At 57.0% G+C, this 14201-nt stretch overlaps 5 protein-coding genes across 5 annotated transcripts; 3 read left to right on the top strand and 2 right to left on the bottom strand.

Annotated features, from left to right (window-relative positions):
- On the top strand, positions 1-627 carry L226DRAFT_368344 (uncharacterized protein). The gene has a single exon (XM_067674282.1). The coding sequence runs from the start codon at positions 196-198 to the stop codon at positions 532-534; it is 339 nt and encodes a 112-aa protein (XP_067528695.1). The 5' UTR covers positions 1-195; the 3' UTR covers positions 535-627.
- Positions 628-1358: 731 nt separating this feature from the next.
- On the top strand, positions 1359-3657 carry L226DRAFT_576686 (uncharacterized protein; the record flags this gene model as incomplete). Its single annotated transcript, XM_067685415.1, has 3 exons — positions 1359-1963; positions 2530-2818; positions 2875-3657. The coding sequence occupies 3 exons, from the start codon at positions 1359-1361 to the stop codon at positions 3655-3657; spliced, it is 1677 nt and encodes a 558-aa protein (XP_067528694.1).
- Positions 3658-5755: 2098 nt separating this feature from the next.
- On the top strand, positions 5756-6462 carry L226DRAFT_541021 (uncharacterized protein). The gene has a single exon (XM_067681986.1). It carries the CDS (start codon positions 6146-6148, stop codon positions 6356-6358), a length of 213 nt encoding a protein of 70 aa, XP_067528693.1. The 5' UTR covers positions 5756-6145; the 3' UTR covers positions 6359-6462.
- A 65-nt stretch (positions 6463-6527) lies between these two features.
- On the bottom strand, positions 6528-7037 carry L226DRAFT_617739 (uncharacterized protein; the record flags this gene model as incomplete). The annotated part of the gene is made up of 2 exons (XM_067687078.1): positions 6528-6655; positions 6711-7037. A coding segment is annotated over one exon (222 nt), but the record flags the coding sequence as incomplete, so codon positions are not given.
- A 6240-nt stretch (positions 7038-13277) lies between these two features.
- L226DRAFT_368228 (uncharacterized protein) lies at positions 13278-14171 on the bottom strand. Its single transcript, XM_067674281.1, has one exon. The coding sequence runs from the start codon at positions 13937-13939 to the stop codon at positions 13403-13405; it is 537 nt and encodes a 178-aa protein (XP_067528691.1). The 5' UTR covers positions 13940-14171; the 3' UTR covers positions 13278-13402.
- Between the last annotated feature and the right edge of the window lie 30 nt (positions 14172-14201).

Genomic DNA, 14201 nt, shown 5'->3' with positions numbered 1-14201 from the left:
TGGTGGACACGCGACGGTGAGCCGAGGATTGTCCTTTGCCAGGTCGGATAGCTGACCGGATTTGTTTCCAGAGAAAGACTGCAGAATCACAAGGTGTGCGAACAAGGGTCGCGTGGGTGCAGATCGTCGAGGCTATTCGTGGGGCTTCAGGCGCACTTCAAGGAACGCGCTCCTTACGCCTATTCGAGGTGTGTGATGGTGACCTTTGGGCTGTTGAGAGAGGTCCGTGATGACTTTCATCGGTGGGAAGAGTTTTGTCAGCGTTTGGGACTCACCAAATTGTTGCCGCAGTGGACGTCGATTGGCAAGATGACGCAGCTGAAGTGTCGAGGTACGACCGACAAAGCCAACGACAGAAGTGCGGGGGCCACACGGAAGTCGCTCAAGACGGTCATACGCCAGAGCTCTCGCCCTCGGGATCAGGGCCGCTCGGAGATGATAGAAGGACGAGCGGAAGAGGGTGCGCAGGCGACTTCGCGAGGGACGCGCAGATCCCGGAACCCTCGCCGAGGGCCATGTCACCTGCGAAGATGAGGAAGAACCGTGTTCGGAGAGCGCACAGAGGCCTGCACGAGCTCAAGATCCAATGTTAGCGAGGACGCCAGCCGGACGACGTCGTTCGCCTGTGCTCGGAAGAGCACGTTCCGCCGGGGGTGCATGTGAAGAGGTCCGTGACCAGGAGGGCGGAGGCTTTTGGCTGTGGGCTTGTTTGTGGACCGGATGGGTGGGCCTTCGCGTGAGGCCGTAGGGTCTGGAAAAGGCGAAAGAGGACATGCGGAGAGAGATGGAGAATGTCGGGGATGCGGGACGTCTTCGGGCCTTGTGACCTCTTTGCGTCGGGCGCGCGAGGAGAAAGCGGGAGTTTTTAGAAACGGTCGTTATCTGGTGGCTCTGGACGCGGTGGTGGGAAGGCGTGCGCCGGACGCGCAGTTGCCTCCTTTGGCATGGTTCGGGGCCTTGGCTCTAGCCAATCGCGCGGTTTATGACGCTCACGCTGATACGCTCGCGCGACGTCGGACGCGTCGCTGCCGCAAAGACGGCGTTCGTAGAGTACTTTGCTTTGGACGGCGACGAAGACTGAAGGCAAACGGCAGTGTTGCTGGGATGATGGAAAGGCAGGAGCGGGGTGATGGTGATTCAAGTCGGCAAGCTAAAGTTCCCTGGGCGAGCTCCTCCCGTTTCTGGAAGTCCTGGCGGCTCCCTGCACGAAGCGATATAAGTCCGCGTCCCTTGCTTCCCATCTTTTTTGAACCCGAACCCCCACCTCCGTCGCCATCCTCCTCCTCCGCAGTCGCCCGCCCGACTCGCCCTAACCACCGGCACTCCCGCCCTCGACACCGACCGCGAAAACGAGCACGATGTCCTCGATTCACCTCCCCGCCCTCCACATGTCCAACATCATTGCTGCAGACGCGCCCTTCACCTCCCCGCTCTCCGAGTCTCTCCCCGTGCCCTGGGACCGCGACCCCGCCCTCGCCGCGCTCTACGACCCGTTCTCGCTGCCTGCACCCTCCGTCATGCCCGGTGCGCTCCCCGACACCCGCAAGGTCCTCAAGGGCCGCATGACGCCGGACGTGCCCTCGGAACAGTGCCTGCCGACCCACCAGGTCTTTGACTTCGTGCCCGGCAGTGCACCCACGCCCATGCAGATGAGCAGCCCCGCGTCCACGCCCGAGTCGTCCCCACAGACCGCGCCGCAGTCGCTCCCCGGCTCCCAGCACACCTTCTCGGCTGCAGACTCGTCCGACGGCGTCGTCGTCGTCCCCGCAAAGCGGCCGTCCATGTCTGCCCCCGCGGGCAGCACGACCAAGAAGGCACGCTCCGGCGAGCGCGTGAGCACCAAGGACTTTGTGCCCCCGGACGTCTCTGGGCTCAGCAAACGCGAGGCGCGGCTGGTCAAGAACCGCGCCGCTGCGTTCTTGAGTCGGCAGAGGAAGCGGGAGGAGTTTGAGAACATGGAGATGTGAGTACTTCGTTTCTCTTCCATTGTGTGCGCGTGTCTCTTCCATCTCTCGAACACCCTCATTCCCCTCGCAAGTTCTTCGAGACGTTTCATCCATACTTTGAGGCCGTCGCGAGCTAGGGGCTATGCGTCCTGATGGGCGTCTAGCCCCTACCTCCCTGGGCGCCTCGAAGCGCCTTCTGATTGGTGCAGTCGAGACTATCGCCGCTCGCGGTCTCCCACCGCTGAGAGGAGCTGCATGGGATGCAATGCCGGAGCGCGCATAGCTTCGTGTTGCGAGGTCAGTTTCCAATGCGCGTTTGGCCCTTGGCGGTGCGACTTGTCCAGAATAGACATCAGCGTGCCGAGATCACATCTCGTGGACGTTGTCCGCGTCAAAAGATCGTGGATGCACTGATGCAATGACCGCGGTGATGCTCAAGCAGCGCCGACGCGCACAGCTATCGTCGATCTCCTATCGAGTTCGCAATCCCAGGAGCCCGCGGCGCCGACGGTCTCGGGGAGGTGGGAGAAGCCCCGGACGAGCCCCGCTGATCGTGTCCACGTACTGACTGGTTATCCCACAGTCGTGTCGCCGAGCTCGAGCAGGAGAACGCCAACCTCAAGGCATCCATCCAGCAGAAGCAGCACACGCCGCCTCCGGTCGACGACAGTCTCAAGTCGGAGCTCGAGCAGCTCAGGCGTCAGCTCGCGGAGACGCAGCAGCGTGAACGCGAGCTTGCGGAGAAGCTGTCGAGTACCCCGGCGCCTGCCCCAGCACAGACGGAAGTGAAGATGGAGACGGTCGAGCCTCAGCTGCCGGTGTCGTTGCGTGCGCACAAGGGCGAGCGGTCAGGGGCGAGCTTTGGACTCATGGTACGGAATTTGGCGTTCTCCGAGGCCGCTCACAAGCTGATCAGCGTCGTTCTTAGGTCCTTCTCTGCGCTCTCCCCACGCTCCTCTCCATGCCCACGCACAACGCGATGCCCAGCAGCGTAGCGTTCAACCCGTCCCACTCGCACTCGCACTCGTCGTCGCTGGACATGGCCACGTTCCCGACGAGCGACTACGACTTTGGCTTCGGCTTCGGCACCGGTGCTATGGACCTCGACCTGGCCCCTTCGTCCCTGACTCTGGAAGAGAGCGCGGAGCCTGAGTTCAAGAAGCTCGAGCTCGTCGACCTCGACACGGACAAGTTTGGCATGAGCGGCCTCGACATCTCGTTCGACGCAAGCGCGGCCAAGGACGGACGTATCCGCGTGCGCATCCACCCGCCCCCGGCTTCGGAGAACGGCAGCGAGCATGGCCAGATCAAGGAGATCGAGGAGGACCAGACGATGTGGCACGACGCACAGGACGACCTTGGTCCGTTCCTTGGCGTCGGCAGCAACGAACCTGTCCTCTTCGGCTCCTCCGGCGTGCACTCGCTCGACTTTGGCTTCTCGTCTTCGTCCTACTCCTCGGCCTCCTCTCCTCTCGCGTCATCCCCGACGAGCTCGTTCTTCCCAAGCATGCCATCACCGTCGGCCACGCCGAACGAGTATGAGTTTGAGCTCGGGAGTGACTACGGCAGCGTCGGGAGTGGGATGTCGCGCGCAGGAAGCCCTGGAGCTGGCTCGACGTTTGGATCGGGCAGGCGTAGGGTGCGCATCGCGCTGCGTGGAATGCCAGGCAAAGGCAAGGAGGGCGGTGAATGGGAGGTAGAGGTGTGCTAGGCTTGACGCCTGGAGCTCTGGAGCTAGAGTGTGCGTGTGCAGGACATGCCATGCAGGAACACTTTGCTTGGTCGTGTTCTTGGTCATGGCGCCTCGCGCGGTCGCGGTCGACTGCGGAGGTGCGATTATACGTTAACCTATTCCGGTGCGGTTCCACCCTTCTTCATTCTGTTTCCTTCTTGCAAACCACCGTTTTGTGATTCTTCTTTCTTTCTTCGCTTGGTGCGCCGTGCGCGCGCTGTGCTGGTCTCTATTCTGATCGTTTGTCTCTTATTTGCCGCTCTGTCCCTGCATCCGTTGGTATCATACTCGCTCGTCTATATGTATTATCTTGGCTCTCGTGCTCTCGCCTTGCCCTCCGTCGCATACATACAACCATACATATACATATACATCACAAACAAAACTCGCTCGTACCATATATCCCGATCCATGCATCCATACACCGTACATACATACCATACATCAATACACCGACCCCCTCTTTTACTCCCTACCCCCTCACCCTCACCAATCCCCCTACCTGTTTACATATAGCCCCTCCGAACATAACGTCGCCAAAGAAGTACCGTACATACTGCTATTATCCTCCGCCTGCTGCGCTACCGCGTACCGCTTATGGTTTACCGTACCCTGTCATACCCGCCTCGCCGCCCCCTTGTGTTCTTTCGCCCGGTTGTTGGTTAGTTCTGTGTTTGTTTCGAGCGTCTCGAGTCCCGAGCTGTTCCTTCTTACGTGCGCTTCGCCTCGCCTCTCCTCATCCCTGTGTCCCGTCTTGCCCCTGACGAGTCGAGGAGACGGAGATGGAGATGGCCTGGGGTGGGCGCCGTTCTTGCGTCTTGTTCCTCGTTCGCTGTTCGCGACGTTGTTGGTTTGATTGCTAGCTACCTATAGAGTGTTCGGCGTGCATGTGTACGTACACGCGCATGCCGCGATCTGTCGTTTCCGGTTCCCGCTGCTACTTATGGCCCTGGGCTTGGTGAAAACGGTGTTCTATGGATGTATATGTATGGTTCTATGGAGTCCTGAATACTTGACCCCCCACTCCCCCTCTCACTCTCCCCCATCCACACCACGTCGTGCGACAGCCCTCAAAAACCCCGCAAGTAAGTGCGAACTTGATGCTGTAAAATTCTAACAGGATTGTGCCTTCCGACGCCTGAGGAGCTTCGTCTCGCGGTCACAGTGAAGTCGTCTCGGTTCGCGCGGTCTATGTATTTCCCTTCCTCGTGTGCGTGCGCTCCACGGCAGAAGGAGTATGCACAACCTTGTCTTGTCATCTTCGCATCTTCGCAAGGCGCGACACGTCCACACTTCGTTCTCCCATTAGACTATGGGTATTCAAATATTCAACGGGCATGAGCGCTGTATAGTAGAGTACTGTACAAGTACATGCGTTAGGACTGCATCGCGTAGCTGCTGACGGTGAATCGAGTGCCGCAACAGCGTACAATCGCAGTTTCTGGGGACGGTGCCACCATGTCACTCTGCGTTTCGTCAATATCAAGACAGGAAGAGGGGACGCAGACAGTATTTCGACTATTTATTCTCTTCAAATCCCGCCCTGGACCCATCGGCATCTACTCCTCCCCGGTCGAGAGGATCTCAAGTCCAAGACGATTATCGGGGTTGTTATAGGGGTGTAACCACGCCTATCGTAGATTTAAAGGCATAGACGTAGAGACGAAGGCCCGGTGTTTTAGGAAAGGGTGGATGTATAAAATATTCCGCTCAACGCTTGCCGCCTCTGATCAGAAGGTGCAAACGTTACCCGGCGGCGCCTCGGATGAGGAAAGCAGAGGAGGTAGATTGCGATGTGAGGGATTCCCTCATGGGGCAAGAGGATTGATCATGATGGATCCCGGCCCAATTATTAATATCCCTCTGCGCCGACCGAGATTCTCCGAAGTGAGCTGGGCAGATCGGACAGCAAGAAGACGGGATCATGGTTGCGCATCATGGTAGAGCGTGAGGCACGGGACTCAAGCGTGAAAACCTGCGGAAGGGTATTCAGGGTTTCGCTGAGGTCGCGAGGTTATCGCAATAGTTGGAAGGAGTGTATGATGTAGTAATTGCTAGCTTGGACTTCGGATTAGTTGCCGTCATAGTACCCCAATGTGAGGCGCTGCAAGGAGGTCCCCAATGCCCTGAGAGGGCTGGTTTAGTCACATCCATGGGGGTAGTGGCGTTGAAGTGCTGAAGATGGGTGATTGCCGTGGAACGGCGAGGTGAGGACATCGGCAAGAGCGTCTTCCTCGAGATGGTACATATCAACAGATAGGCGAGGCAGGTAGGGGAAATGGGTGACAGGATCGCGCAGGACGAAGCGAAGGTGGGTTGGTTCATAAGATGGAATTTGACATGCGGGCAGAAGCGACTGTCCGAGACTCGGGGGCATGTTCCGCAACAGTAGTCGTCAACCCCTCAAGGTTCCTCCCCATACCTCCATGCATGGAGGATAGTAACGGCTTCCAGCGTCATCAACGGCATGCTCCGCCACGCAGCCCGATTGCCGGCTCTGGCAGCGCTGTACTTGGCTCCGCAGAACCTCCCCACCAAACAGCAAGCACAACCCGCCATGTCACATTCAGATCGACGACAGGTCTTCACGTTGCCCGTTCAAGGTCCTGCTCACGGCGCCATCAGCGTGGCGGACGCCACCTCCACTACCGGCCGCTGTTCACGACGAATGGCAACCTGAGCCCTCTCGGATACACAGGGTGCGTAACAGTCGTCCCAGGGAGAGGATGACTCGCAGACTGACGTCGCCAACATGCCATCTAAGCCAGAAGGACAATGTGTGCGTGAAATTCGAATGGGAAGTTTGGCTCTAACTTCTCTTCGGGTATGATGGCCTAGGGTATCGCGTGCGTTGAAGAGGATCTAGTAGGATGTTCAGGGAACGAGGCGGGTAGCTCCGGGAGCTCTGGTGTTGGAGCGCAGGAAGATCTCAGGAAGCTCCTGACAACGTATTACTTTCTTGATTCTTCCCAGAAGTCTGAAGAGAAAGTAAGCTAAGCAGCCCCCGACGATCATTACTTGACAGCACTCACAAGAGGTCCGTGTAGTCGTCTTTGTCTATCTCGACTTGCAACGTCTCCGGATCAAAACCCAGAACCACGTCCATAAACTGTTTCCTGGGTATCTCCTGGAAACACCTATGTATCGCCATGCAAAACTGCGGTCGGTTTGCGAGACGCGTTGCCGGAGGGACCGCGGTCCGCAGTCAAGGAGTACGCATGCGCACGGTGTAAGTCCTTGCGTTGAGACGGCGTACACCGTCGCCTACCGCAGTCGACGACAGCGACCGTGCCGTCCGACGGGTAGACGGGTTGCCAATCATCGGCCGAGGAGGCAGAGACAAGACTGTGCGGCTGCCGTGAGCGAGTAGCAGGCTCGGTGGGCAATGTATGACTGCGAACCGTCGCCGCAACCGCTTGGCGCTGAGCTTGGTGTGATGTGCCCGGTTGTGCATGCTGTACTACGGCAAGGTTCCGGGGAGCGAGGTAGCGAGGTACAGCCGTGCCAACGCCGGAAGTCGCTCCATGTGGCGGAGCAAGTCGTCAATGATCCTGGGGCCTGCCACGATCCTCCATGCCTGGAGGCGTGGGTCGGGATCCGTGGGCGTGTGCGGCGGGCTTCCCTGACACTGATCCAGGCTCTGCCGAGTGTGGCATAGTCGGAAAGTACCGGGGAGGACGTTGGGGAGTGGATGTGTTGGCGAGAGTAGTGGAGTGGGCGTGCTCCGAAGGAGGATAGATGCATAAAATTCCAACGCAGTGCCATGAATTGTCCCATGGTGATGTCCGACCAGGGAGCAAAGTAAAGCCCTAACAAGGCTGAAAATCGGTCTGTGTGGCGAAGCAGGTCCTTGACGATGCCGAAGACGGCATTCATCCTGCAGGCATGGAGGCAATGGGAGAGGTATGGGGGCGTGTGAGGCAATAGCCAGCATGTCATGAGGTCCTCAGAGATACGGAACGTGTGCTGTCTGGGGTGTCTGTCGAGTATGGCGAGGATGTCGGAGAGTGAAGGTGTTGGTGAGAGCGGGTCGAATAGGTGTTCTCGGAGGACAGATGGGGTGGGATAGGTGCAGAATATGTCAGCAGGGAGCCATAATTTATACCAGCAGCGGAATGGATGGAATGATGAGACGAAAAGGGAACAACTCACCAACAACGAGATATTGGCGCGAAGAAGAGGCAAGAGACCGGCTCCCTTCATTTCTGATCCATCCGTTTCATCGTTGTCGTGGTATGATGAGCCCTTACTAAACAACCCTATGGACCCACAGAGGTCCAGATGCGCGCCGGCAGGTCTTCTTTCATTTGGATCGCAGAGACAATTTCATGTGGGTCGTCTGTTTCGGGTCTCATACTGTAGGTGAATAATAAATGGTGAGTGCGACAACGTGCATGACAAGGAATATCTTGACATTCCGGTTGCAAGTCGAGGTCTCAAGGCGGGAACCGAGTGCGCTGGTCTAGCGCGCCACGGCGGGGAGACCATCGCATACTCCAACGGCTTGAAGTTCTCGGCATGTTGAGGCGCCGTAAGCTTCGCAGCAGTCAGAACGTTCCCCACTCGAATTGAACTCGGTTCAGAGTGAATGTGAGAATGGGAGAGCCTCGCGCCACCGTCGTCCATGGACCATGAGCTTGAATGCAACTCAAGCTGCGATCCTGGTATGCCGCGACGGAAGGCATATGGTGTTACATCCGCCGATGAGAATACGTCGATGATGTTGCTGAAACAGTATAGATACATCCCACGGAGGCAGTAGGAGAGCGAAGAGAAGGACATGTAACGCTACGTGGTAAGTTTTCCGCCACAGCCCGTGCGCGCCTCGCTAGCGGGATCCTAACCTGGATCTAGCCCCCCAACGTCTCTTCCGTACATCTTCTCCTGCTCCGCGGGGGACTTACTGAGGCTAACCAGATCATTATCATTGCCTTAGCAGGTCTCTCTTGAGCGGACCGCCACATATGCCCTAACACCGTACATTCAGAGGTATGTACTGTGGAAGCAACTGCGGTGGACCGGCACAAAACTGTTCTCCTCAGTTTCCGATCGCGCGACGGAGATAATATTCTCTTGCCCGAAATAGCGGCATGCGTGGCGTGCTGATATTCAGGCAAGGCAACCACTATCCTCAGTGCCGACGTCTGCAGTATAGAAGTACAGAAGCCGCTTGAAGGTGGATTATCAGCTCGGGGCTCTGAGAGCTCACGGCTGCTCGCCACAGCGGACCTCCGGTCTACCTCCATCCCATCCTAAACTCCTGACCATGGGCGTCGTCATTCCTCCTCCTTCAAATGTGCGCTCATGCGAGCTATCATTTCGCACAGACCGCCTCCAGGGCCGTAATGCATGATGATATCTGGAGGATAAGGTCCGGCGACCTGAGACTCTGATGCCCTTCGAGCATCGCGTAGAGCCCAGGTGCGTGACCGATGGGTGTCATGGAACCGGGAGTAGCGTTGGAAGATTCTGTGGCGGTGGATAGTCGCGATTCGCCACCGCCCTAGCATCTCCTGCGGGTTGTGCGCGGGACACGGTAAGCTTTCACTTGCTCGCATGTACGGGAGGCAGCTCCTAGCGCATGGAGCGCTCCGACTTTCAGTTGCACGAGGTGCCAACTTGCATGCCCACGGGTTGCCATTACGCATGGATCTCGCGACATCGTGGACGACCCGGAGCTAGTAGGCGCGGATGATTGGGTGCTCACCATTCAGGTACTTTCAGTGCAGTTGTATTATGTACGAGGCGGGGCCACCTCGACTCCACCAGTCGACGTCGAGCAGTTCTATGACAGACTCAAAAAGGCCTCAACCTGTTTCCTGAGGCAAAAGAAAGTCAATAATGTGCTCCGCTCTAACATGCATACTTTAGAGTGTCCAGACCACGCTTGCCGGCCTCGAGCAGCAGCTTCTCGGACAACTACCCACTCTGGTCGTACCCGGGTTGTGACTCGTCGGTGAGAAGCGCCACCCTCGAGGTCGTCTCTCTCCTGTACGACAACACTGCGGCTGTCCGAGAGTTTGACGTAATACTCGGGGGTCTATCGCAAGAATAGATGAGATGTGCATGAATAGTGCTGGCTTACCTGTAGCCATGAGCTCGACAGCGTGTCGAGGACGACGGAGCGCAGCTCCTCCTATGGCCAGTGGACCTACATGGGGCAGGGTCGCGTCTCGCATCAGCAGTTGCAACAAACGAGGTACCGAGATACAAGCTGAACCGGAAGACGACTCACGAGAGCAGGTACCGTTGGGTATTGAAGTCTGTCCGGCAAGGTCGAGGACATCCAAACAACGGATGACGCTACATCTTGGAACGTCCGGCACACCACTGCGTATTGACATTGTAAGTGAGAAGATCTCTAAGAATCATCAATCGATCCAGGACACACATACAGTACCTTTGAATTATTCATAGCAGGCAACTTCACTTCAAGTTCATGGTCGGGAATGTCACTCAAGACACAAAGCGCCCGCTCGAGAACGCTGCCCGTTCCGGGATGCCGGGATGCCTCTCCTTCCCGCCACCGTGTCACCTTGCTGGTCCTTATGCTCATCAACTTACAGCTGGGATAATTCGACGACGATAGCATGGACTAGGAACTCAAGCTCTTCACTCCGGATCTTGTTACGCTCTCTACTTCGTTCTTCCAATGCGGGGCACGCTACGCCGTCGACGGTCTGATCCCAAGTCCTCTGGCATTCATGAGACATCACACGACGTTTCGTCGCATTCAACAGCTGCCGCAGCTCATGCATAGATTGTCATTAGGAGGGCGGTTATAGGTACGATCATCAATTCTGAATCGCTTCATGTGGAGACGGAGAGGGGTGTGGCCGGACTGGAAGCAGTCTCCTGTCTCATGGGATGTCGAGGATGTTGCTGGATGGCGGAATGAGGTCGTAGTCGACATTTCGTGAACGATAAGGATGCTTGGGATGTACGCGATAGTCAGACTGCGGGCAAAGAGGCACGTCCGGCGACCTGGTATGCAGTAAGTTTTTTCTGTCGTTCTCGTCCGCCCGGCTTTGAATTGATTCCCCAAGCTAGTCTGTACTATCACAGTGAATTGACACATCCTCTCTCTCTCGTTCTTTCTCTCAGAGTGGCGGCCGTTGCTGAGGTCAGTATTCCACCTCTCCACCCGCAAGCTCTCCATCCCGACCCTCCGCGATCGCGTCCATCATCCTTCATCGCCCTATTCGAATCATCATAGAGCTGCGACTACTAGCTCACATCGCTGCTCTCCCAAACTTTCAAATCATGCCGAGGCGCACCGTTGTACAGCCTCCCAACCCTCCAGCCCGGTGTACATCCATCCGTGCCTGCTCGTTCCGCCTTGGTACGAAGCTGTGAGTGGACTTACTGTATGACGCTACTGGATGGGACTAACAACTCCTCTTGTTCGCGTACTTGGTAGACCTAAGGCCTAGGACCCGCCTCGTCCGCGGCATTATTCGAAGATGACTACCCACACGCAGCGCGCTATATACTATACAATGAATCCCACTGGTCCAATATAATGGACACCGTTCAACCTGTTCGGAACCTTTTGGCAGTCAGGCTGAGGTGCTCATGCCTGGCTTCGTTCTCGCTTCTCGTCGTGCGGCACGTATCGCGTCTGGTTAGGTTCGACGCACGCACGACCGTGAACCGATCTTCCATCACCCGTGTTCCCCAGGATTGTGCGTTGCAGGTCGCGACTTTGCGAAGATGCAATCGGAGAGACTCGAGCTGTATGATGTGCGTAGCTAGCTCTTTGTAACGACATGGACGACATGCTGACAAACAATCAACGACAGGATGTGCTGTGCATGTGATCCTTCAATGACTCGCCGAGGCATATCGGGACGCGAGTGGGAGCAACGCCTCTAATACGCCTGCGCTGCCCGCTTGGAACGAAACTCCGGTCAAGGGCTGCGGCAGCACAGAGATCATCTCTCCGGGAGTATAGACGTACACGAGAGGGATCCAGTGGGAGCTCACTAGCCTATACTCGGCGTCCTAGGGCCCAACTTGGCTCTGTACACCCGCCACGTCTGGACGTGCGTGCCATGCTACGTCAGCTTCCACTTCTATGTGATGAGGGAAGGTTGTAATGCCCACTTTCCCTTGAATCGCCAGTCTTTTCCCTCCTTTTCCACCTATCATCCTCGGCCATCATCCTCGGCCATCATCTCCGTGCCTATCCGTGTGCCCCGGGTGCAATGCACCGACGTGTGCACGGGCTGTCGGGTTAGGGATAGAAGTCATGGATATACCGGAGGCCGAGCGACTTGGGTAGCTGTGGAAGTGGAGAATAGCGCACAGAAGAGGAGGACACAACGTGTCGACACTCCCAGCTGTCCGGCCGTATACTACTAGCTGTCAGTGCGCGGATATTGCGACGGGCAATTTCGGAGTGCGAAGGACGGCAGGAGGGATATTATTCGAACCATGATGAAGTTCTCAGGTGCTCCTGTGAACGCGTTAGTGGGGATAATGGGCTCTGTTTCCACCTGTGAGACGGTCGAAGAGTAACATCGAACATGGAATGAGCACGTCGTGCTAGGAGCGAGGTCTAGAAGATCGGCTGCAGTTCATTGGAGAACGTGCATGCGGCAGTACTGATGGGCGGTTATAAGTCGACTAGTTGACGGCGAACCTCCATGCACGCTCAATCGATTACAATTCAGGAGAAAGACTAAGTCCTAACCTTCCCTGAAGCATTACTTGTGAAGAGCTGCAAACCGCGACAGCAAGCAATCCGGCTCATGCATTGCGGCGCAGGAGGCCGGTAGAGACTGCATCTCGATCCATCGGCAACTGCCGCCTCCGGCGCCTCTTGTTGCTGGCATCGAACAGGTCCTCGTTGTTGTCTTCCACAACCTCCGTCGAATCCATGAACCTACCGCTCATCATACTTCCATGACTGCTTCGATACCTACATCGGCTTAGGCTATGACTGCGAATTTCGCCTCAACAATTCCTGAAGCCTGGTAATACCCGACGTCTCTGCGGCCACAACGTAATGCACGACGCCCGAGCATACAACATCGACGACGGGAAGAGATTGGCCGGAGATTTGCCGGACGCAGTGAGCATAGCATAGAAGCAATAATGGCAAGGAGAAGGACACGACACGGCCTTATTGTATGGATACCAAGGTGAGTAATTGTGCACTCCGTTCTAGTAAATATCACTCATGCGATAGCTTTCGTCCAGAGTGTTGCGCTGTACATACATCGATAGCTCTATGGAATATCTTCCTCCCATCTGAAAGCACAGCTTAGCGTGAACACCCGGTGGTCGTGTAGTGCGGCCCATGTCTATGCGGATGCTCGTAAGTCGCTTGACTCCTTTGCTCCAGAACGTATCTTGTTCTCCGCTCGAGGACGAAACCTTTTTTGCAACACCCTGTTCGTTCTGTGCTGCATCTCCCCTGCAGGAGCCGCTGTATCCAGGAGTCCTCTCCCACACACTCCCAGTTACCATCAACAGCTCGTCCGGCGGGAAATCCCCACACTCCCACAAGATGTGACCGAACAGCAGTATATGGAAGAAGGGAGCATCTTTCGACGCTCCAAGTCCTCCTCCAGTATGGTGCGAGTGTCGATCGTATAGTTGTCTTGAAGATCTAATCCGTGCACTATGTATCGTACAGATCGAGCTACGCTATATAGTATATGTGAACGAACACAGTCCCTCAAGCTCATAAGGCTGTCCTCACGGGCCGCTTCATGTATCACCTCCGCCTCCCGGTCTCTGAGTCTCGATCACCGCTGTTCGGCGCGTGCCTCCTTCTGCCAGTCTCTTGAGGTGCATCGCCGTTCCGGATGGATGCCTCCTCGGCTCCCCTTACTCTCCATCGCGTTGCAAGGCTCTCATGCTGCCGTTGAGAGACGGCGGCAGTGACCACAAGAACTGTCCTATCGGCGGTCGTAGGTGGTGGGATCGTGGCCTCGACGACTCCCTGCGCGTCAGACCTGCACGCTCGACAACGATACCAAGCGCGGCTGAACATCGCGACATCCTCGTCCCTCTCCCGCCTATTTCGTCCTCCTCGCAGCTCTCTCTCGCGCCAGCAATCGGCAACTTGCAACGCTTTCTGGCCTTGCTGGCGGGGCGTACGGCGGGTGCGGCTGATAGAGCGGAAGGTTACTTCGTCGTCGGATGCGGACACTGTATGTGCCCCGCCGTCGCGGCTGCTGCTCTGCGTAGTCCATCCATCGCTGCTTGAGTCCGGGCGCATGCGCACAAGAGCTTTTGACCGCGGATGCATACATCCGGGAATCGGGAAGAGGCCGCAGATGTGGATAGCCGGTGAGCGCGGAGACCGCTGGTGGATTCTTGCATACTGTGAAGCCGCGGACGATCAGAAGTGGGGAACGTGATCGGGTGACTAGCATGAGGTGGCGCCTCTGTCGGTCAGGTCATGGCGGGGACCTGTCGACGCGATCGGCTGGTTCGCGCTACTGCTCTCGGAGGATGGAATCCCGACCGGCGACGTCCTCGCAGACGCCTCTGTACATCAAGGAGGAAGC

Source organism: Lentinus tigrinus (genome assembly GCF_003813185.1).
Source record: "Lentinus tigrinus ALCF2SS1-7 unplaced genomic scaffold L226scaffold_73, whole genome shotgun sequence".
Lineage (NCBI taxonomy): Eukaryota > Fungi > Basidiomycota > Agaricomycetes > Polyporales > Polyporaceae > Lentinus > Lentinus tigrinus.
The sequence above is the reverse complement of the archived record's forward strand: the minus strand, read 5'-3'. Positions and strand labels throughout refer to the sequence as shown.

Coding starts and splice junctions, on each gene's coding strand:
- L226DRAFT_368344 (XM_067674282.1), top strand. CDS start 196: ATGGTGACCTTTGGGCTGTTGAGAGAGGTCCGTGATGACTTTCATCGG.
- L226DRAFT_541021 (XM_067681986.1), top strand. CDS start 6,146: ATGCTCCGCCACGCAGCCCGATTGCCGGCTCTGGCAGCGCTGTACTTG.
- L226DRAFT_368228 (XM_067674281.1), bottom strand. CDS start 13,939: ATGCATCCGCGGTCAAAAGCTCTTGTGCGCATGCGCCCGGACTCAAGC.